Source organism: Bombyx mori, chromosome 17, assembly GCF_030269925.1.
Source record: "Bombyx mori chromosome 17, ASM3026992v2".
Classification (NCBI taxonomy): domain Eukaryota; kingdom Metazoa; phylum Arthropoda; class Insecta; order Lepidoptera; family Bombycidae; genus Bombyx; species Bombyx mori.
The window spans coordinates 7634455-7657167 of NC_085123.1; the positions used below are offsets into that span (position 1 = coordinate 7634455).

At 35.8% G+C, this 22713-nt stretch overlaps 2 protein-coding genes across 4 annotated transcripts in view; one reads left to right on the forward strand and one right to left on the reverse strand.

Annotated features, from left to right (window-relative positions):
* The window catches only part of LOC101740098 (phospholipid-transporting ATPase ABCA3), a 45654-nt gene extending 41560 nt beyond the window's left edge, over positions 1-4094 (forward strand). The window contains exon 29 of the mRNA XM_038016882.2: positions 41-4094. Coding sequence (XP_037872810.1) covers positions 41-221 — 181 coding nt within the window. The 3' untranslated portion in view covers positions 222-4094. The remainder of the gene's footprint in view (positions 1-40) is intronic.
* LOC101740368 (phospholipid-transporting ATPase ABCA1) overlaps positions 4083-22713 on the reverse strand; it is a 34259-nt gene continuing 15628 nt past the window's right edge. For all 3 annotated transcript variants that reach the window (XM_012691461.4, XM_012691460.4, XM_038016883.2), the window contains exons 18-32: positions 19356-19521; positions 18531-18746; positions 18344-18448; positions 17463-17634; positions 16169-16294; positions 15546-15669; positions 12672-12802; positions 10777-10901; positions 9473-9653; positions 8680-8841; positions 7528-7682; positions 6697-6819; positions 5439-5604; positions 4936-5053; positions 4083-4499 (exon numbers count right to left, since the gene is read on the reverse strand). In XM_012691461.4, coding sequence (XP_012546915.1) covers positions 4319-4499; positions 4936-5053; positions 5439-5604; positions 6697-6819; positions 7528-7682; positions 8680-8841; positions 9473-9653; positions 10777-10901; positions 12672-12802; positions 15546-15669; positions 16169-16294; positions 17463-17634; positions 18344-18448; positions 18531-18746; positions 19356-19521 — 2251 coding nt within the window. In that variant the 3' untranslated portion in view covers positions 4083-4318. The remainder of the gene's footprint in view (positions 4500-4935; positions 5054-5438; positions 5605-6696; positions 6820-7527; positions 7683-8679; positions 8842-9472; positions 9654-10776; positions 10902-12671; positions 12803-15545; positions 15670-16168; positions 16295-17462; positions 17635-18343; positions 18449-18530; positions 18747-19355; positions 19522-22713) is intronic.

The following is a 22713-nucleotide window of genomic DNA, read 5'->3' on the forward strand; positions in this document are numbered from 1 at the left end:
GGAGTGAGGGGGTACAATAGTGGTAACGTTGTGTTCCCAGCGAGACGTACCTGGGCATGAGCACGTACCACGTGTCGTCGGCGGGGCTGCCGTGGTGGCGCGTGTTCAGTGCGCTCGAACTAGCGCGGGACTCGCTGCCGCTTGATGACTACTCGGTCGCGCAGACAACACTCGAGCAAGTTTTCCTCGCATTTACAAAGCTCCAACGTCCTATAAATTAATAATATACTAAAATAACATTTTGATAGTTACCAGTATTTTTTTGAATATTTTATATAAAACCAAATTTATACCTTTATTTATTAAGTCCATATTACTTGTGTATGTGGTGTACCTTGTGCAATTCAATCAAGTCTCCGACCTAGGCACTGTTTTAACAATTCTAGATATAAGCTATTGACTTAAAGTTTGTGGATCATTTACAAAAGTACATAAATATTGACTGCACTTCTGAACGTTAAAAACGTTGTGCTGTAGTTGCTTCGAATCGTAAAATGTTTTATTATAAGTCTTAAATCCTTGCTTCGATATTTTTATTACACGAAAGAAAAATATTCGACATTTTAGTGTAGATAAATTTGGCCACATCTAGAATGTACAGCGAAGCATTCCAATTCAGCCTCATAAGGTGAGGGGCTACATATTTATAATATAATATAGATGAGCTCAGATGACCAATTTACATACGGAAGGGTCGTGAGTTCATTTGCCCAGCTCAGAAAGAAAGACGAAGAAGGAGATTATTGACAATGACTTCGATTTGTTCCAGAAACATTAATAATTATGTACTTTTATTAATAACATCCACTGTACCTGTATCCATTGTAACTATGTATACCTCTTTTTCGATGTGATTTTATACTATTTATGATACTTCGACTAAGAGAATACTTAAACACGCTTATCTTACAATCTCATAGGGAATGTTAATAAAATAATTGAATTTACTATTGCATTTATGTTACTTGGTAATTCATTAAGCTTAAGCTAGGGGCGTGCAAGTATTACCTAAGCAGGCTTAGACGACGGTATGACGTCGGTTCGCGCGAAGTTGGATAGCCCTTAAGGCTTCGTCAAACAGAACGCGTACTTAGCGCGCGTTATAGCGCTAAACTGACGGCGCGCTATGACGCCGAGATGTGTTGTACTACTGTAGTAACGTACTGTCAAACAGAGCCCCAGCGCTAGCGGTACGCAACGCTCTGTCGCGCGGCTTTAGGACGCTTTGATGTCAGGCGTTGTAATTTTTTACAAATTTCATTTTAGCGTCCGATTGAATGTGTATTAAAATACTGGATAATGCCCAAAAAATTGATAGAATTAGTTAGAAAATACTCATGCTTATACAATGCCACATCTGAATCACTCGACATCTTAATACTTTTAAATTTACACACTGCTATCGAAAGGCACTATGATTTGGCGAATGCGTTGCGTCAAGAAGCGTTGGACTCATCTAGTCAATGTATGTGACATGAAAAAAGCGCGATGTTAAATAAAACGCAGCGCTAAGTACGCGTTCTGTTTGACGAAGCCTTTAGATTACCAACGATTAAGTATGAAAAAAAAAAAGGTATGACTTACTTTCTTATCTTTGCTGGCAAAAGAACCGAAGGGTAAATTATAAATATTACCTATAAAATAGTGACATTCATAAAATAGGGGATTGTTTTTTCAAAACGTTATTTATTTTTAAATATATAAATAAATTATTGTTGCATATTTCTTTTCTTCTATTTACTATTAGGAATAAATCAATTCAGTAGACTGACATATAAATACTATAATTATACATTACTTAGTATAATCAATTTACATTAACCAAAGTAGAATTCGACATAGAACTCTGGTTGGACTACGACTTGAAATCAAATAAATATAATGCCCATTTTTATAGCACTATATATATGTATAGACCGAAACAAATAATACATTTGATCAATCGGGGAGAGTATTAGTCATGATTTTCTTTTTTCGCTGGTAGAGTAAGTGTTGTTTACTTAAAATGATGTATAGTTAGCCCTATGTAATACTTGAACGTCCGCGATTAAAAATGCACTTGACATTTTTGTACACTCATAAAAGTTTTGTCATGTTTATTAATATTCGTCCGTTCCTAATAAATCGATACTTATTATATAAACTCTGTACTTAATATTGAATTTTTGTAAGGTGAACCCGGGGTAGTCGTTCAGTCTTTAAGAGATAACCATTAACAAAAAAATAGTTGATATAAAATAATCATATTTTACGCTGTTAGTATGATTCGAATATGTTTTTGTAAATGTACTTAAGGTTAAAGAAAGTGACAAGCGTCATCGATAATGATCCGAATATATGTAGATTGATCGCTCAAATCAAAATAGTTAAAATGTAGATAATAAATACAAGTTCAGTTTGAATATAACCGTAAATAAAAATACGATAAATAATTTTCAAACGTTCCTCGTTTGGTAATAAAAACTACAGGATATTAGCAAGTACGAATCCTGATACTATTATTTGAAAAATATGCGACTGAAAGTTTCCAGACATTGAAACGCATCATGTTTAGATCTAAACGTAGTGACTTACGACACTCTGATTATTAACCGCTTTGTATGTGGCCAGCAAATGGCTGTGAAGTTCTAATGACCTTTTTAAAAGTAATTTAAATTTTATTACTATTTATTACGCTTTATGATTACCTAAGTGTTTTTAAATCACCTATACGACTCACGGGAAACGGAAAAAACAAAAATTAACATTCGTCTATGAGTGAATTATCAATTCATCGAAATTGTGTTTGGCTTCAATATTTTGATACGAGTACTGTTCGTACTAAACTGTGAGACTCAAAAGGGGTACCAATAAATGGGTGTAACTTGATTAATTATTGACTTGATCTTACATTATGAGGCGGTTCGACATTTAATAACGTAACTTAAATTTAGTCTTATTATCATATTATATTATTTGATAAGATATTTCGTTGACCTAGTTATTTTTTCTCCTACCTACGCCGAAAGTTCGGTTTTCCTCCCGCTGTACAGGGAAGAAAGTGTAACTTTTCCTCCCTGGGTACTGACTAGTGCGCATGCGCGTTAGTGTCTACGTCTGCTCTCACGCACTTAAAATTCTCCGCCATTGTTGTGCTCGAGTAATTTGCAATATTGTGTTTAGTGTAAAAGTGAAATAAACAAAAGGCAATAAAATTTAATAGTGAAGTATTAAACAAAGATGAGTTCATCAGAAAGTTCTTATTCAATTAGTAATAGTTTATTTAGAAATTAAAAGACAGTTAAATTGTTTTTTTATGAGTATGTGGGGTCCCCCCCCCCCCAACCCCAGCCGGGCTTCGCCCCTGGATCCAGAAAAAAAAAGAAAGAAAAAAAAAAAAAGTAGGACATCTCATCCCGCGTGTTTACCAATTTTACACGCGGAAGGAAATGTCCTACTTTTCTCCCTTGGTGCACAATGTTCTATTTTAACAAAAAATTGCATAGCTTTTCACCATTAAATGGTTTAATTTAAACTTATTTAAATACAGCAGACTCCAGTGGTGTGCGAAGGAACACTCATAAAATAGCAGTGCCGCCTCCTATCCTCTTCCTACTGAACTTCCTCAGTTCCTACTCTTGTGACGCAAGCAAATCAATTGTATCCCGCGTTTTACGGGAGTCTGCTGTGATTACGCGAATGTGATTTTATTTATAGTTTTTAGTAACGCGTACTTTATTGCTTTGTGAATGCCCTTTCTAGTTCTTTGAGGCTATGTTTGCTTGTAATGTCAAAAAATTTATGTTAAATAATATATTTACGCTAGTGTTTATCTTTGTAAATGAGTTACCTCACGTATCGTTATATACGTGAGGTAACTAAGCAGTCCGTTATTTTTTGTAGTTCCACTTAATCAGTTGATTTTGTTTAAAAGCTGCTTTAATAATCTCCTTATAAAACAATACTCAATAAAGTTTGAATCACAATTGTGCCTATTTTCCAACGTAGACATTATTCGTATTCTAGTTCGTAAGATAAATGAATTATTTTATTTACTTAAATTAATATATTCATGTAAATTTTACAAAAATAAAAATTAAGACTTTGTTCTAAAACTTTTATTGTTTTAATATTAAATTAATTTCCGTCATGTTCATTTCGTTTGAATAGAAAAAAAATTAACATACTTCTCATTGGGGAGATTTATTTAAATTTAATTTGACAAATTTAATTATTAGAGTGACAAATTTTAAATCTAAACTGGTACTAATGGCAGACCAATAAAGCAATTCCACTATTGTTATTTACTATCACTTAAGAATAAATATTACAATCTCATTCACAAGCCTTCCCTTTGATATTTCGTAAACTGCAAGAATATCTGCTCTAGGGTCGTCTGAGAGATGCTGTAATCTTCAACGTCGAGGGATTGTTTCGCTCGTTCCATTATACCGAACATCTTCGACCACGGCACAGTCTGATCCGGCAAATAGTATGTTATCAGACCCTGATGCTCCTCCCTGTAAAACAATTGTAAATAAAACTATTAGCATATGGCGATAAGCAACAACTTTGCAATTATTATTACTGGTGGTAGGACCTCTTGTGAGTCCGCACGGGTAGGTACCACCGCCCTGCCTATTTCTGCCGTGAGGCAGTAATGCGTTTCGACTTGAAGGGTGGGGCAGCCGTTGTAACTATACTGAGACCTTAGAACTTATATCTCAAGGTGGGTGGCGCATTTACGTTAGAGATGTCTATGGGCTCCAATAACCACTTAACACCAGGTGAGCTGTGAGCTCGTCCACTCACCTCAATAAATAAAAATATATATATATATATATAAACATAGGCTTCGATAACCACTTAAGATCAGACAAACCGCGTATTCGCTCACCGATCGAGACCAATAAAAAATATAATAATTCTACTTTCCCAACATAAGTACACACTTACATCATCTTAGGGTTGACGAAATTGGCGGTGACGTAACTTTTAATAGCTTCTTCTTGGTTTCTGCTGGATGACGGATTTGTCTCCTCATTTGACTTCAGTTTGATGATCAAAGTGAATCCTAGAAAAAACGATGATTGTTTAAATGATCAATTTTACAGTCTCTTAAAATTTTGTGTAAATATCATAAAATTAGAAATTGAAAAAGTATACATGTCGTTTAATTTAATGATCTATTGTCTTATAGTTCCAAAAAGTTCGGTCAACGCTGAAATAATAGAATTTACTGGAAAAGCCAGTGACAAGGGAACATACATCCAGGGAGACAACCATGCCAAGTAGAAAATGAATTTAAAATAGTGCCTTGTAGTTCAGAACAATTTTTTTTAGAAAAATATTCAAATATCCGCAATATAACTAAAATTCATTCAATATATAACGTAGTCTTAAACAACAGAAGACATTGAATCTCCATTGTTCTTAGTATTGAATGCGATTTTGGAAACCTTGAGAAAATTTGTTTTTGAGATGCTGCGGTGAGCCGAGACACTGGAACCGGCCGTTGACCATTATCGTGAGGCGCGAACACAACGCCTCGCACTCCTCCATGCTGTGTGACGTCAGCACCACCCCGCGCCCCGTGCGCTGCACGCCGCGCATCGCCCGCCAAACCTTAACCAATTACATTAAAACTAGTATATCTATATCTATACTAATATATAAATCTACAGTGGTTTTTACGGATGTTCCGTTATAATTACTGAACCATGCATCCGATTGACTTGAAACTTGGTATCCATGTAGAAAATACATGTACTTAATGGATAGGCTAATATTTATATGAGTGTTGGACTCCCTGCACCGGTTGCGGGGGTATTAATGATGAGAATCTTTGTGGGTGTGAAAAATAATACTGTTAATTTTAAATGCCCAGCGAAGTGGACGGTTACAGCTAGTAGGTCCCTACATAAGATAATAGAGGAGTGCTTTCTTTGAAATACATACATATTTTATGAGCAGAAGAAAAACAGTCTACTAGTTAAGCCAATAATATGACACGATTTAATTATATTTTTAATAAATTAAACCCGTGACAGCAGAAGGTAAACGCCAAACGCCTAGTTAAAAACAAATTAAATTACTTGTGCAGTACAATCTTTGTATTTAATTTGAAATTGCGAAATAAATACGAATATAACATGTAGGTACTCACGTCTCTAATAAATGAAACATATAATTAAAAGCATTCAAAAATATTAAATAAAGAATGTTATAGTCTCATCATAAAGAACATAATAATTATCCTAATCTTCTTGTCCTTTGTCGAAGTCGGCACAAAAGATGTTCTTTGTTTTAATTTGATTTTGTTATCAGTTTTACGACCGGACTGTTTAAAGCCTTTAAGAGCGACTAAAACAAAACTAACTAAACAATCGATAGCCTTGAGGCTATATCAGCTTCGCCCTAACGTGTGGGCGAGCTCACGGGACTCAAACCGGAGTGTTACTAGCACTGGGCCTAACAAGAGCCGTGCTTCGCAGAATCTACCACCGGATCGGAAACGCGACCCACTGAGAAGATCCGGCGAGAAACTCAGTGGGCTGTGTCTGTGGGTGTACGAGTGTTCGAAACTGGTATATTTATTATATTATGTATAAATTTATCCTGAAAATATATTTAGCGAGATTAAAGCGTATGCAGTGTGACTGAAATGCCTACCGCCACATACTTATAGAATTTATTTGAACTATAATAAACGCTTACGTGTCGTTTGGCAGCGGGATCTACGCCCGTTGTCGGTTCATCAACGAAAATTAAACGAGTTGTTCCTAGGAAAGCTATTGCTGTGTTTAACTTCCTTTTTGTTCCACCAGAATACTGATCCACCTGTATAAAAAAAAAGTAATTACATAAACTTGAAAAACACGAAATTATTGAATAGTTCAATACATTCCCACACGTCAAGATTGATGTCATCATCATCATCTTAGGCCTTACAGCACAGGGTAAGCCTTAGCCTGGCCCAGTATGTCTCTCCAGACTGCTTTGTTCAGGGCTTTCTCCTTCCCTTCCTGACACCTTAACTTTGAGGTCGTGCTCTACGCCATCTAACCATCGGAGTTTGGGTCTGCCACGAGTTCTGCGACCCTCTGGTTTGCCATAGAGCAGTTGTCTTGGCATTCTGACTGATCTGGACCAGAACCGATGTCTATAGAACTTAATTCAATTAAAATAATTTATAAATTAACATAATTTAATAAGAAATAATATTGACTTTTTTTAAGCAATTACCTACAAAATTAAATTAAAATTTTAATAAACACATTTTGTTAGCGAAAATACAGTTAAAACTTAAATTTAAATTACTATTATTATTTTTACTTTCGAACCCAGAATCAAACATGAGAATTCGAAATGTTTAAATTTCATTTGTTTTGATCATTTCCATTTGCTTAATTTTTACATAAAATTTTCATTGAACCTATGTAAATAAACATAGCAATCAATGTATTTCTTGGAATGAATCTTCTCGAAATTTCTAGACACCCGCGTTTTTTTTAGCAGTTCCAATTTACGACTTCGTCTTTCGCTTACTCTTTTATCTAAATGCTTAAGGAAGCCGAGGGAGTGCGCGAGGATGTCCGCGTGCGCGCCGCTGAAGTTCCGAAGGCCGCGCAACAATGAGAACAGGCGCAGCGTTTCGCGCCCAGTCAGCTCCCCGAACAAAGCGTCGAACTGAGGACAGTAGCCTGCAAACGACGCAAGCGTTTAGAGAGCGTGGACTCTAGAGTGTGTTAAGAGCGAAGGATTTTCATTTTTCTGATGTACAACACGTGCACGTACGAACCAGAATTTTATTGTAACTGCCACTAACTGTGTTGCCATACTTATTAGTGTATATTTAAAAAGAATCATAAAAAGAAAAGTTTAGTATTGGCCTAAACAGCAAGCACACATACATTACGTAGTAGACTCGTGCCGGTTTTATTTAAACATGTGCGCGTAATAAAGGAAAGGCTCGGGGAATACACTGTAGAAAAACAAACGGCATTGAGGGACAACACTGATCATTGCAAATTGACTCCGTTTTTATGTCAGGTTTTATTTGTTATTTCGTAATTTTCAAAACCTTAAATAAAGGAAGTTTTCCCTGCCTAATCGCTAGGTTAGGTAGGTGAGCTCTCGGTCGGCGGAGTATCGCCTCGACGACCTGTCGGTCTGGAGTCCTCGGGGAGTTGACCGGGGGGTACCCCCCTACTCTGACTGGGTTCTGACCCCGGGGGCAGATCGAATGTGGGGTGTAAGAGTGCAGGGGAGTCGCCTAGTGTGGTAAGGCCCTAAAAATATCCTTGGGCCGGCGTTTCGTAGTCGCGGACCAGTCCCACATACCCCCTCACGCCCGGCGCGCGGGGGGGTACTTCGTAGGAGGTTCGGCCCCGGACCCGAAAAAAAAGGTAGGTGAGCTCATGGGGTTCAACATGACAGGAGATTGCTAACAGTGCAGTGCTTCGCGGAATCTACGAATCAGAATCGCAATCCTACGCAAAGATCCGACGAAAAACTCAGTGGGTTCACAGACGACTTTTACGACGAAGAAAATGATATCGTGAACCGACATGCGTTCCGGTTTGAAAAGTACACACAACAAAAATCCCACACAAAAATGACTTAGCTCATGACTCAAGTTAAATGATTGTACATTGCATTTTACGAGTTCTGGTATAGAAACTCGGCCAATGATCTCACCGATATTCTTGTGCACTTTAGTCAGCCGCTGCTGGACGGAGTACCCGCTGACGAACGCTTCGCCGCTGGAGATGTTCTCGTCGCCCATCAACATTTTAAATGTGGTCGTTTTCCCGGCACCGTTCACTCCGAGCAGACCGAAACATTCAGAGTCGCTAACAGCTTTTGAGCAAAATACAATTATTTAGATCAATATACCTAAATATAACTATAAATTTTATCAAAAATCTCCAAACGCTTAAAGGACACGTGATGCTAAGGCTGGCTGGTAATTTGCACAGAGAGTGAGTCTGGCTGTCCAACGAGGTAACGCAGCCAGTATCTTGGGAACTGTGCCTCCTTCAAGCGCATTGGAAGATTTGTTTCGAGATATGCAAATATAAAAAAAAAAAAAAAAAAAAAACAAAAAAAAAAACCTAAATTATGATAATCTAAAAGCCTAAGCGAAATCGGTGATCATAGAATTAATAAAGTCCTTGACGGTAGAAGTTGATAGAACCATAGTAGTAGATAATAATAAGAACGAGTACAACATTGAGAGATTGTTTTCAAGCTACGAGTTGAAATTCTTTTAATGCGTTCAAAAATAAATGTCATTATGACTTTTAATGTCACATACTTTAGTCAATACCTAAATAAAGATTTCTGGATTCTGCATTAATTTTAAAGTGGGAACTTTGAAAATTCTTCGCTTTTATGCGCCTTTTTTGGCGACGATACTTGAATCTTCAGAAACGCTCGTTTCATATCACACTTTATTCAAATACGTATATTGTTTTTATAATAAACTCACTGAAAGATACTTGGTCGACTGCGAGATTCGATCCGTAATATTTGGAGAGGTTCTTCGCGACGAGTCCGTGCCGCGCCAGATCTGGCTTGCTGATCTGCCGGACATGCTCCGCCTCGTCAGCCACGTCCTTATCGAGCGTATTCTCCGGTATCGGAGGCGGTATTTTTCTGAACATGAAGACCTGAAATTATTTCATCTGTGTGCTTAGTGCGTTTTTAATACGCTTTTATTAGCTTCAGACGTGTGTATGTATGTTTGTAACGGAATCTTTCAACATCATTTTGACCCCCTTCGAAACGTCGGATTAACTCGAAATGTGGTATACCTATTAAGGACTGATGACAATTTAAAATAAAAATAAAATGATTAAAAAAAATTTGGAAAAATTGAAATTGAACTAAAAAATAAAAAAACAAATAATAGTTTAAAAAAACTAACAAAATTCGCTTTTAAAGAAATTCCAACTAAAAAATTGAAAATAAATTTTAATAAATTTGAATTAAAAATAGTGTAAGAATGATTTTATTGTAAAAAAGCGTGAGGTGCTTTTCAGGATATTATCAAAATAGCCCTTCTACTCATATCCGTTCATAAAATATTTATAACTACTTATATCATGCACCCCACGCTTTTTTACAATAAAATCATTTTTTTCTTACACTATTTTTAATTCAAATTCATTAAAATTTATTTTCTATTTTTTAGTTGGAATTTCTATAAAAGCGTATTTTGTTTGTTTTTTTAAACTATTATTTATTTTTAACTTTACGATCGCCTAAAAGTTAACTCATATTTGTATGGAGTTGAGCTGTTCCAACTCCATACAAAGCGGAGTTAATTTTTACGTGATCGAGAAGTTAAACTCGCACTAAGCACACTGAAACAGTTTCGTCACTAGTCGCGGGAGCAGGGCCCTGAAACTGCGATACTTTAAGACAAATATTTTTTTTGTATGGAAACTATCGACATCTTGTAGCGGATGCCCCTAAATTTATATGTCGTTAAAGTTAAGGCATTTCATTATTGTATAACTAAACACAGAAAATGATCCAGACCCTGACATCCATCCAGATACTGAAACCATCTACAGGAGCAATGAAAAACTAATCGAAGTGAAACCATCTAGTGGCCAACGCCCGTAAACATTTTTGTTGAGTGCTTGAGTTTGTTATCTATAACTAATTTATGTATATTACCTATGCGCGGGAGCACAAGCACTTTCGGTCCGGAATTCTGAACTTTATAAGACGGTAAAAGAAATAATTAATCGAATATAAACATATTGACTTAGAACACATACTAACCTTTTGGAACAAACGATACTCGATAGTCATAAGGATCAACCACAAAACACCGCAGGTAGCCAACATCACGACCAGATATCGAAGGACGCCTGGTTTTTCCCATTCGAAATAAGGACTTTCACGAACTGAAATTATATATTTCTTCAAAACGTAAGATAATTCGTACATAAAACATTATTGTTATGTTTCGAATATAAAAATAATCTTCAAGAAACGAAGACAGGGTTTTTTAGAGTGGTTATGAGTAGTGTAGGTAGCGTAGGCAGTGACTTGGCTCTGCCCCTGGCATTGCTGAAGTCCATGGGCGACGGTAACCACTTAACCACTCACCATCAGGTGGGTCGTATGCTCGTATGCCTACAAGGGCAATAAAAAAAAAGAAAAAAGTCTTTGTTAATTCGCACCTTTAGAATTGAAGTGGCTTAATCCATAGTTCTTGTTTTTAATGTAACGCCAAAAATGTTATTGACGATTTGTAATTTTTCAAGTTTGATTTGAATACTTTAAGCCTTGAAGCCTAAGCCATGCCTTAAAGTATACAAACTATTTAAAAGGGACGGAAAGTTTACCTTGTCCTTATGAATAAAAAAAAAATTATTTTTTTCATTTCTTAAATTAATAGAATACATGTTTATAAGTCATTCAAAGTATAAAACTCATTTTCTTTTTTTTTTTGTTAAGCCACTTCAATTCTAAAGATGAGAATTATTGTTATATCTAAACAAATATATAAATCTACAGTGGTTTTTACGAATGTTCCGTTATAACTACTGAACCATACATCCGATTGGCTTGAAACTTGGTATCCATGTAGATAATACATGTACTTAATGGATAGGCTAATATTTATATGAGTGTTGGACTCCCTACACCAGTTACTGTTGCGGGGGCGTTAATGATGAGAATCTTTGTGAGGGTGAGAAATAATAATGTTAATTTTAAATGCCCAGCGAAGCGGACGGGTACAGCTAGTATTATATAAAAAAATAATTAATTTAAAATTAATTATTATATAAATAATAATAAATTAAAAATTAAATTTACTGGTGGTAGGACCTCTTGTGAGTCCGCGCGGATAGGTAGGTATTATATAAAAAAATAATTAATTTAAAATTAATTATTAATTTAAAATTAATTATTAATTTAAAATTAATTATTATATAAATAATAATAAATTTAAAATTAATTATTAAAAATTAAATTTACTGGTGGTAGGACCTCTTGTGAGTCCGCGCGGATAGGTAGGTATTATATAAAAAAATAATTAATTTAAAATTAATTATTAATTTAAAATTAATTATTAATTTAAAATTAATTATTAATTTAAAATTAATTATTATATAAATAATAATAAATTTAAAATTAATTATTAAAAATTAAATTTACTGGTGGTAGGATCTCTTGTGAGTCCGCGCGGATAGGTACCACCACCCTGCCTATTTCTGTCGTGAAGCAGTAATGCGTTTCGGTTTGAAAGGCAGGGCAGTCGTTGTAACTATACTTGAGACCTTAAAACTTATTCTCAAGGTGGGTGGCGCATTTACGTTGTAGATGTCTATGGGCTCCAGTAACCACTTAACACCAGGTGGGCTGTGAGCTCGTCCATCCATATAAGCAATAAAAAAAAAAGAACTAGAAGAAGAAAGAAAGAACTAATACATATAAGAAAGAGCTCATGTCCTATACTATTAGATAAATACGAAAGCGATGTCCATAGACATCACAACGTGAATGTCACTACCCAACTTGTACCCAAACGTGCGCTTCGAGTCTCAATTGCATTATATAACTATTATTTTATTATTATATTATTATATATTACCCTTTATATATATATCGTCTTTATATTATTCACATATAGACAAAAAATAGTTTTTAATTGATCGAATACATACCACAGCAAGACTCCAAGTAATGTTCACACATGACCGCCATTGTGCATTCCTTGAGGTCTGGCAACAACACTGAAATGTACTCGCATCCACGCATACACGAGTACTCCACCAGACCTATCTGGTTCAATTCCCTAATCAAAAAAAAATATCTTCATGAGGAATTGTTTTGCATTGTATTTATTTAATCTTCTAAAATTAATGTAAAAACAAACATCGTACGTTGTTCCGTTTGTTTTAGAGAGAGAGAGAGAGAGAGAGAGACGGAGACAGAAAGAATATACTTAATTTCAGACCAAAACAAAATTAACATTCAAAAACAGTCGACAGGCAAGTATAATTGTACAATAGGCGGTCCTATCGATAAAAGACTCGATAGAAGAATCTCCTCCATACAACCGTGTCTTCTACAGAGTTTCTGAAAAAGATACAGCAGGTACGTTACGGTGTACTATTATTACCTAACAATATTTAGAGTGGTCTATGAAGATAGGTACTTTAAATGAAGAAAATACATAAATATTATTATATAAATATATATATATATATGTGGCCTGAGAAGTCTTCGTGGCCTAAAGGATAAGACATCCGGTGCACTCGTGTTGAACGATGCACCGATGTTCGAATCTCAGGCAGGTACCAATTTTTCTAATGCAATACGTACTCAACAAATGTTCACGATTGACTTCCACGGTGAAGGAATAACATCGTGTAATAAAAATCAAACCCGGAAAAATTATAATTTGCGTAATTACTGGTGGTAGGACCTCTTGTGAGTCCGCGCGGGTAGGTACCACCGCCCTGCCTATTTCTGCCCTGAAGCAGTAATGCGTTTCGGTCTGAAAGGTAGGGCAGCCGTTGTGATATACTGATACTATACTGAGATCTTAGAACTTATATCTCAAGGTGGGTGGTACATTTACGTTGTAGATGTCGATGGGCTCCAGTAACCACTTAACACCAGGTGGGCTGTGAGCTCGTCCACCCATCTAAGCAATAAAAAAATACAATAAATTTATTTTTACCTAACATTTATATATGTATAATATGAAATCATTATATTTAATTATGCAGTAGCTAAACAAATACTTGCACGTGTGTTTATTAAATAACACGCCCAAGCCGCCGCCTTTAGTAATTAGATATAGTATAGATAAATATATGTAGATATATAAAAAGATAGTATTTTATACGATTCATATTGTTATGGGACGTAAAAAATTAATTTAAAACATAATCTTAAAAATTTTAATTCTTGTAGACAGATAGAAGATAATTTTAATCACGCGTTTTATCGTCATTATACATAATTCGACGCTTGAAAGGCAAACATGAGTAAGCGACAATAACTGCTTTGTACATAAATGATAGGCAATAACCATATTCGATGCGCAAAAAATATATATTTCTAGGTCTATTAAAATCATTTCAATCCTACAGCTACTAGCTAGATTCTACTACAGCTAGATTCGTTAAAATATTTTTTTTTCTTCAGGTATTTCAACTTTAAATTAGTCTACTGTAAAGTTCACGTATTGTCGCTTAGTCACGTTTGCCTTTCAAGTGTCGATTAAATTATTATCTGAAATTAAATTATTAAATTAATTAAATTATTATCTGAATATGTGTACATAATTCTTCTATCCGTGTATACACATGTATACATCCTTGTATGCTAAACATAGCATAAACTAACAAGTGAACTCCTCCTTAACGCCTGGACCGATTTTGATGAAATTTTTTGTGCGTACCAGTGAATTCGAGAATGGTATAAATTCACAAATCCGATTTTTTTTATTCTTCAAAATAGATTCCAGATTGTTACAACTTATTCAAAAAGTTTGTAATTTTCAGATAAAAGACGTGTGTACAAGACAAGTTCTATGGGATCCACTAGTTTCATTATCTGCTAGACTGGTGTACCACCAGATTCTTGACACATTGGTCAATATGATTCAGATTATTCTTAGGGCAAATAGAAGAAGCCTTTGCTAAACAAATATCTTACTTTCGGTTACTTATGATGGTCGTGAAATACTTCAAAAGGATCATAAAATAACTGTGATAACAAGGCCTGTATAATAAAATAATAATAATATTACGAATTACGAAAACCTCAGAAAATATAATAGAAGACTAAAGGCCGCTGCATACATGACGGGTTTTTATACGGACGGGACGTGAACGGAACGGGGACGTGACTGCCTCGTTCAAAACGGGAACGTGATGTAAATGCATACGCACCGTGACAGCGACTCGGATCTAACGTGCTAGTGTTGTGAACAAGGAAAGATGGATTTTTCATTTCAAGAATTGGCTTTAATTGCTATTGCTCTAGATGACGGAGTAGCTACGACCGTGAACAAGAAAAGGAGATTTTCTGTACATCCTACATGGCAGAATATAATTATATATTATTATATAATTAAATTATATAATGCTGGATTTGACCGTACACACTCGATTAGTTTTTCGTTATCCATTTTCGACACTTGCGTATCAAGACGTCACTAGTTCTCTCTCCGGAACGAACGGAGTGACTGTGCATACGTAGCGGAAACACGGACGGGACGGGGCACGTGCGAGACGGGACGTACTAAACATCGTCGGCGACGATGTTTAGCACGTCCCGTGAGTGCCACGTACCCGTCCCGTCCGTGTCTCCGTGAAATATGCTCTTTCATATACATTTTGTATGAAACGATGTTTGCCAAACTTCCCGTCCCGTCCCGTCCGTATAAAAACCCGTCACGTATGCAGCGGCCTTTAGTAGCTCTCCCTTATCAATTTAGCGACTTGTGGTAGTTGTCTCTTCCGCGTCAGAAGTTCAGTCGTAGCAGTCGAATTCTCATTAAAAAATTCAAAATGGCGTTTTACCTGACACATGTCACAAGGCTGTAGAGCGGGAAAAATTGAAATATCGTATCGAGTATGTCCGCTACGTTTTGAGTGTTGAGTTGCGGAGACGACAAAGCCTCAACTATTTGTGGCCCCATCATACCTATGGATAAACAAAACTAAAATGAAGTGGAAATTTTAACGAAAATAAAATGAGAATAATACATATTTAGAGTTCTACTCATACCTTTTTTTTTGGTTGGTAGGTTTCAATATGAAACAAGTGATTTAAGTTTGAAAATTAATATTAATTCATTTTATTTACATTATAAAGCTTTTGTGATCCTTTTGCGTGTCATTGAGTTTTATGCATATAATATGCACATTGGCAATATTTACATGATTTAAGCCAATAAAAATACCACCTGCCAGCACCCCTTTGCATGTATGTATGTATGTATGTATGTATATGTATATGTCATTGTGTATATATGTATATATAAGTATATACTGTACGCGTATACGCGTTGACTGGTTGAGAATGCCTTAGGCATTAAGTCCGCCAATGTAAAATTTACTTGAAGTGTAATAAATAAATAAATACTTTTTAGCTTTTAAAGTAAATTTCAATAGCTAGAAAACAAAAATGAAAAATCACGAACCCAACAAACAATTCGTGAAGAATATGACGACAAAACCTAAAGCTGGCCCTTCGAATAAATGCGACAGTAGATAGTTGAGTGGTAGCATCGCCGCGCCGTACACAATCAGGCAAAGGTACATTCGTCCTGCGAAAATAAACAATAAATTGCTTTGGGAAAACAAAAAAAGACGTGTGGCACTCGGAGACTGCCGCGGTAAAGCTATTGCATAGCATTTTTTATCAACTTATGCAATTATAAATCGACAATAAAACAACAATAAAATAAGATCCGGCGAGAAATCAGTGGGCTAAGTTTCAATGAATCTGCTACATTGTGAGTATTCCATTTTGACCGCGCACTCACTAGAGGGCGCTACATGGGATAGATACACGCCTTTGGATGCTAGTTCTAACTCTCTTTCGCCCAGAATCAACGATTTAGCTAGTTTATTTTTAATGCCACTCCAATCACTGAATGAGTAGTAGGAGTAGTAATAAAATAGCTAAGCGATAGAAAATGGCACGCCCAACGCATTGTAATGTAATATAATTTTTTATTTTACAATTCCGTTTGTCGCCGAAAGATGGCGCTTGACGCAAAAGCTGAATCGCGCTATCGTTGTGTTACCCACGAAATTATATCACATATTTTGATAGTACATAATCGGTGTTTAGACTTCTTACTTTAAACACTACACAAGCGCAACGTGTGAATGTGTTGAACGCGAGCTACATAGTAGGCGTAGTGAGGGGTGGAAGGTTTTTTTCGTTACGGAATTTCACGATTCCGCTCTCAAGCCGCGCTCAAGGCCCGCGATAAAATCTATGCAGTAGCTTAAAATCACTTCTCCATTTTTACGCTTCTTGCTCTTAAGATAAGTACTGCCACCATCTTGACAGTCTTGACACCACAAAACCCCTGAGCTACTTCACTACACCACCTGTCCCCTATAGGGAAAGCATTTCAATATCACACTACGTTATACTTAATTTGATTACACGCGATTTCTTTTTTATTACTTCGATAGACGATTTCACGGCTCTCCTGGTAAGAGGTTACCGGAGCCCATAGACATATACAACGTAAATGTCGCAACCCAAATCGAGACATTAGTTCTAAGGACTCCATATTTACAGTACAACGGCTGCCCCATCCTGCAAACCGAAACGCATTACTGCTTCACGGCTGCAATAAGCAGGGTTGTGATACTTACCCGTGCGGACTCATAAGACGTCCTACCATCAGTAAATTCGTACTGTAATTTCAGTCAATTACTTAAATGTAGGTACAAAAACAATCGTTGGATAATTACCCAATTCTACAAAAGTAGATAGTCCCTGTACCTCGAACGCAGCACATGTAATTACAATGGTAATGCAGATAATACTGAACAAGAGCCAGTCAAAGACCGCTGCGCTCCCCCAAAGTACAGCGGGCTGGATGCCAGCCGCCTTTTGTAGTAACTTAGCACCACACGCACGTTCCTAAGAAAATCAAATAAACACTTCATGCAAAGATTTTATATCATTTTTTTAAGGAATATTATGACCTGGTAACTAAGACCTTTAAGTCATGTCTTATTTTAATTTATATTCATATTTTTGTGAAAAATGATATTATGGAGTGAAATGAAATGAAGATAATTAATTTGAGACAATAATCAACTGGGATGAAATTAAATAAAATGAGATGAGATGATATGGGATGAAATATAATCTCAGTAAAATGGTAGTCATTTACTAAGATTTTTTCAGTGGACTTTTTGAAGGACCCCGAGAAGTTACGTCCAGCGGCTTTGTTTCATTTTACCACATTTGTGCACTCTCACAGATATTAAATAGTTAATAAACCACCATTATTACACACCATTATAAACATGAAGAAACACTAAATAGACAAAATAAAACAAATTACACAACTTCACTCCTCGCGTTCCCGCCAAAAAGTCGCTTTTATATCAATGTTGTATACCATGCAGCTAATGTCACCAATAATTTTCACATGCAGAAACTATGCGTGAAATACGTATTGCTAGTGAACGCATATTTTGCTTCCGAATAACAGATTCACGTTGGAAGACACTGGGTGTATATATTATATTGTCAGACCCCAAACTGATTATATGTTGAAGGACTACTAATCATACTTTTCTAAAGCTTTCGGATCGGCGTTCTGGACTTGGTGAAGAAATACCTTAATATAAAACATGACGAAGACGGCGCTGACGATGGCGATACAGCTGGCCACGCCGGAGGAGAGCTGCATCGATATCATGGTGACCAACAGTTGCATGTCGTTCTAAATTCAAACAATCAAAAGCAATAATCATTACATATTATAGCAATAGTTAGTACTAAAGTTCCTAATGAGATCAGCTTACTTGATTTTTATATGTGGCTTCTATAGGGTGATTGTACACATTGATCTCGGCTGTGGAGTTGAAGGCTCGAAGTAGCGCTGAATAAACAGAAGCCAATGAAGTCGCCACATCATGGTAGGCGAAGTTGCTGAACCACGCGGTCGCGACGTCGTCAGAAAATGTAGCGCCTGTCAGGACACTGTGTCGCAGTGCACCCATTTCAATTGGATCTGATGCCTAAACAAAATATACGTAAACTGTTAGAGCAATTAAAAAATTAACAATTTTTGAAATGAAACTTCATTAGGCGCGTTGAGAGTAAAATTGAAATCGCGACAGATTCGTTACGGCTAGAGAGAAAAGATACAATTTAGGAAGAGCGAGAGTGAGAAAACAGACCGAGCGTCTCGCGAACCACTCGACCGTGGAGAGAGGGAAAAAACTACTAGGTCGGTTCTCTTATACACAGCATTCCCTATTACAAGAGGAATTTGATTTAAGGATGAAAAATGAAGATAACCACAATACCACCGCAAAAGAAGTTTCACGTGCACCAAGTTCCACGCGCACTATTTTTTTCACATCGATACTCTCCCACAGTCGCCATCATTCCATCAATATCAAAATCGATTGTAAGTTTTTCAGGGCATAAAAGTTTTCCGAACAGGAAAATCTTTTTTTTAGAAATTCTAAATTAATTATCAAAGAAACATCTTATTAAAATTAGAATATTTAAAAATTAGATTAAAGATGACGGAAACTGTATAACGAACAAGAATTCGTAAATAAATATGAAATCTACACGTCCAATAAAACGTTCCCTAATAATAAAGTAAATTACCGTACCCTTTCTAAATAATACTCGTCGATTGACTGATCTTCTACGATTGTTATTTCCATGGTATCTATGCCAGATGACTTAAAAATATTTTCGTAAGCGTTGCTTGCCAACGCACCAATGGATGAACTTGAACTTCCGTTGAATGATAACAATGTCTCGGTCCTCGAATACCTGTAAATATATACATACATATATACATGTGACGTCAGCTAAAACATTACAAGTTATCCTCAATTTGACCAATCCATTTTTGTTAGGTGTATTCAGATATCATCGGCAATTAATATAAACTAAAATAAAAGTTCATGCTAAAAGTTAAATCCATAATAAAGACGCAATAATGGCGAAGACATAAATTTATTATTTCTCAGACGAACATAATCACTTCCTTATACCTGAATAAAATATTCTTGCTTTTCAGTTTTTTTTTTACCTTTTAGGCAGATGAAGGTAAAGATTCAAATGATATTTGGTGGTTACCGATTTCTTGGTGAGAGGACGCCCTGTGAGACGGCATGGGTTAGTACTACCACCCTGCCTTTTTCTACCGGGAAATATTAATGATTTTTTGTTTCAAAGGTGAAAACCGGGACTTAGAACTAATATCTGAAAGTGGGTGGCGGAATTTACGTTGTTGATATCTATGGGCTCCGATAAGCACTTAACACCAGGTAGGCCATGAGCTCGTCCACCCATCTAAGAAATTAATAAAAAAAAAGTAAAAAAATCAAGGTCATGTCTTCGCAGATCTAGTTCAGTAACGATAACGGAAATACCAAAGCAATTATTTGTATATTAGTATCTGTAATTTATTTTATCTATCTTTAACTTTATCTTGTGAATATGGGCCAGCCTTTGCTATGACTATCGCTAAATTATTACGTAAAGTCACACATTCCTTATAATATAATATATTATTACTCATATGTAGACACTATATTATAAGTATATATTATAATATATTTAAAGGAACCTTTAAAGTCAAAGGAGGGAAAAACCCAAGTTAAAAAATCAGACTAGGCACAGAATTTTAATGACAACAGTCTAAATATTTTCAATACCTATTAGTTACCACTGTTTCTAATTCTCTATTATCATGCCTACAATATATTTACTTAGTTTGCGACCTAAATCATATTTTCCTATTCTGCTGGTTTCTATCTACAGCATAGCAAGGCCACAAGGGTGAGCACTACCGAGCAATCATATATAGGGGTAGGATAATTATAGTATCAAAGTTCTCGGTCGATATAAACCATATTTTTAAGAATTATATACTCGTAAATGTCTTTTAGTTTCTTTTATCATTACTAATTTTTTTTGATTACTTTGATAAAAGAGCTCACGGCCCGACTGATGTTACGCGCTTCTCAGAGCACAAGGAGATACAATGTGAATGTCATCATCCACCCAGAGACATGATGTCTCAAAACACAGATCCGTCAGAGAATTCGATCACAGGCATAACCAAATAACTCGGTTAAAGTAAGTCGGGCGCCTTCTTCTTCATACTACGGAAATTTCGATCATTGCTTGAAATTCGTTGCTTTTAATACAATGTCAATGAACACTTATATTGTTACATCACCATCATACATGCATGTTTTACTTTTATACAAATAAAGTATATGACATGCCCTAAACATGAAACCAATCCTATTTTATTTTACTAAAATCCCTAAAGACGCAAAAAAAATATAGGATGACCTAAGTAAACATTACGTGAATCACTTTTTTCTTATCAACAAATTAATACAATAAAACTATAACATTTATAACAATTCGCACTTTTTCTTGATTAACAAACGATAACTTATCGAATAGACTAGATAAGTATACGGATACATTTTCGGAATACAAATAATTATACTTATAATATTATTATTCCGCAATGGAAATTTCTGAATCGAGATTATCTCGTGTTGAGAATTCACTATAATGTGCGTACCCGCTTCAGGTGTGGAATAGTCGTTGTGAAACACAATTACGATTTTGACTTATTACTCGAATTCGAAGGCACTCAAGTGATGCTGTCAGTGGGCTCTCGTAGCCCAGTCGATCATGAGTTCGTCTGCCATGTATTGCGATTTAAATGTGCAAGAAACTTTAATGGCTATGTTAATTGAATTGAAATCAATTTTCGAAACCCGTCAACTGGTTTCTTTAATGTTAATCTCTTTCTTAATTAGCGTAGAATCACCATAGAACAAAAATAATTGATGGTAGTAGGTACATAATTGGACTACCTTTCTTTTCCTTTGGAAATTTTTTCGAGTAGTGAATTGAAAAAATATCGCACTTATTTTATTGAATTAGGATAAATCTTAAGAAATAAAATATAGAAGCACAATACACGGTTTCTGAATAGAAAAAAGGAATGCTTGGTTGATTTACTGGTGGTAGGACCTCTTGTGAGTCCGCACGGGTGAGTATCACCACCCTGCCTATTTCTGCCGTAAAGCAGTAATGCGTTTCGGTTTGAAGGGTGGGGCAGCCGTTGTAACTAAACTTGAGACTTTAGAACTTATATCTCAAGGTGGGTGGCGCATTTACGTTGTGGATGTCTATGGGCTCCAGTAACTACTCAACACCAGGTGGGCTGTGAGCTAGTCCACCCATCTAAGCAATAAAAAAAAAATTATGCGACCGGATCGGAAGAAAACCGTGTAAGCCATTGGCGCACATGTACGAAATATATTTAATTTGTTTAGCGTGATTGAATATTGCCGAACTCAACGTTCACTAAATTCATTCATAACTAATACTTGCATAAACATAACCTAAAATCATGATACACAATTTTTGCAATTAAATCACATTGACGTAAATTATGTGCTACATTGGCGAGTCCAACTTTGTTATACGTTTTCCAAAAAGCGTCGAAAAAGTTTATCTTCAAAAAGGCTGTTACAGTTCCAATGACAGTGTCAATTTGCCAATTAACACGTTGAACGCGACATGAAAAATCGAGTATTTTCATTCATGCCACAGTGCTCATCGGTAAGCCTTATCGTACTGAACCGTTGGGGCCATGAGGGTCACCCGTGAGCCGCGTGAGGGTTCCAACGTAAACGCTTTCTACAAGCCATAGATTGCAGATATCAAACAAAACGCGTATGGAAGTGAGCTGCGTGCCCCTTTAGCGGAACCAAACGCCTTGGTTTTATAAAATATCTTGTATATATCGACGCTGGAAAAGCAAACGTGACTAAGCGACAATAACTGCTTTGTACATAAATGATAGGCAATAACCATATTCGATGCGCAAAAAAAAAAATTTCTAGGTCTATTAAAATAATTTCAATCCTACAGCTAGATTCGTTAAAATAGAATTATTCAGGTATTTCAATTTTAAATTAGTCT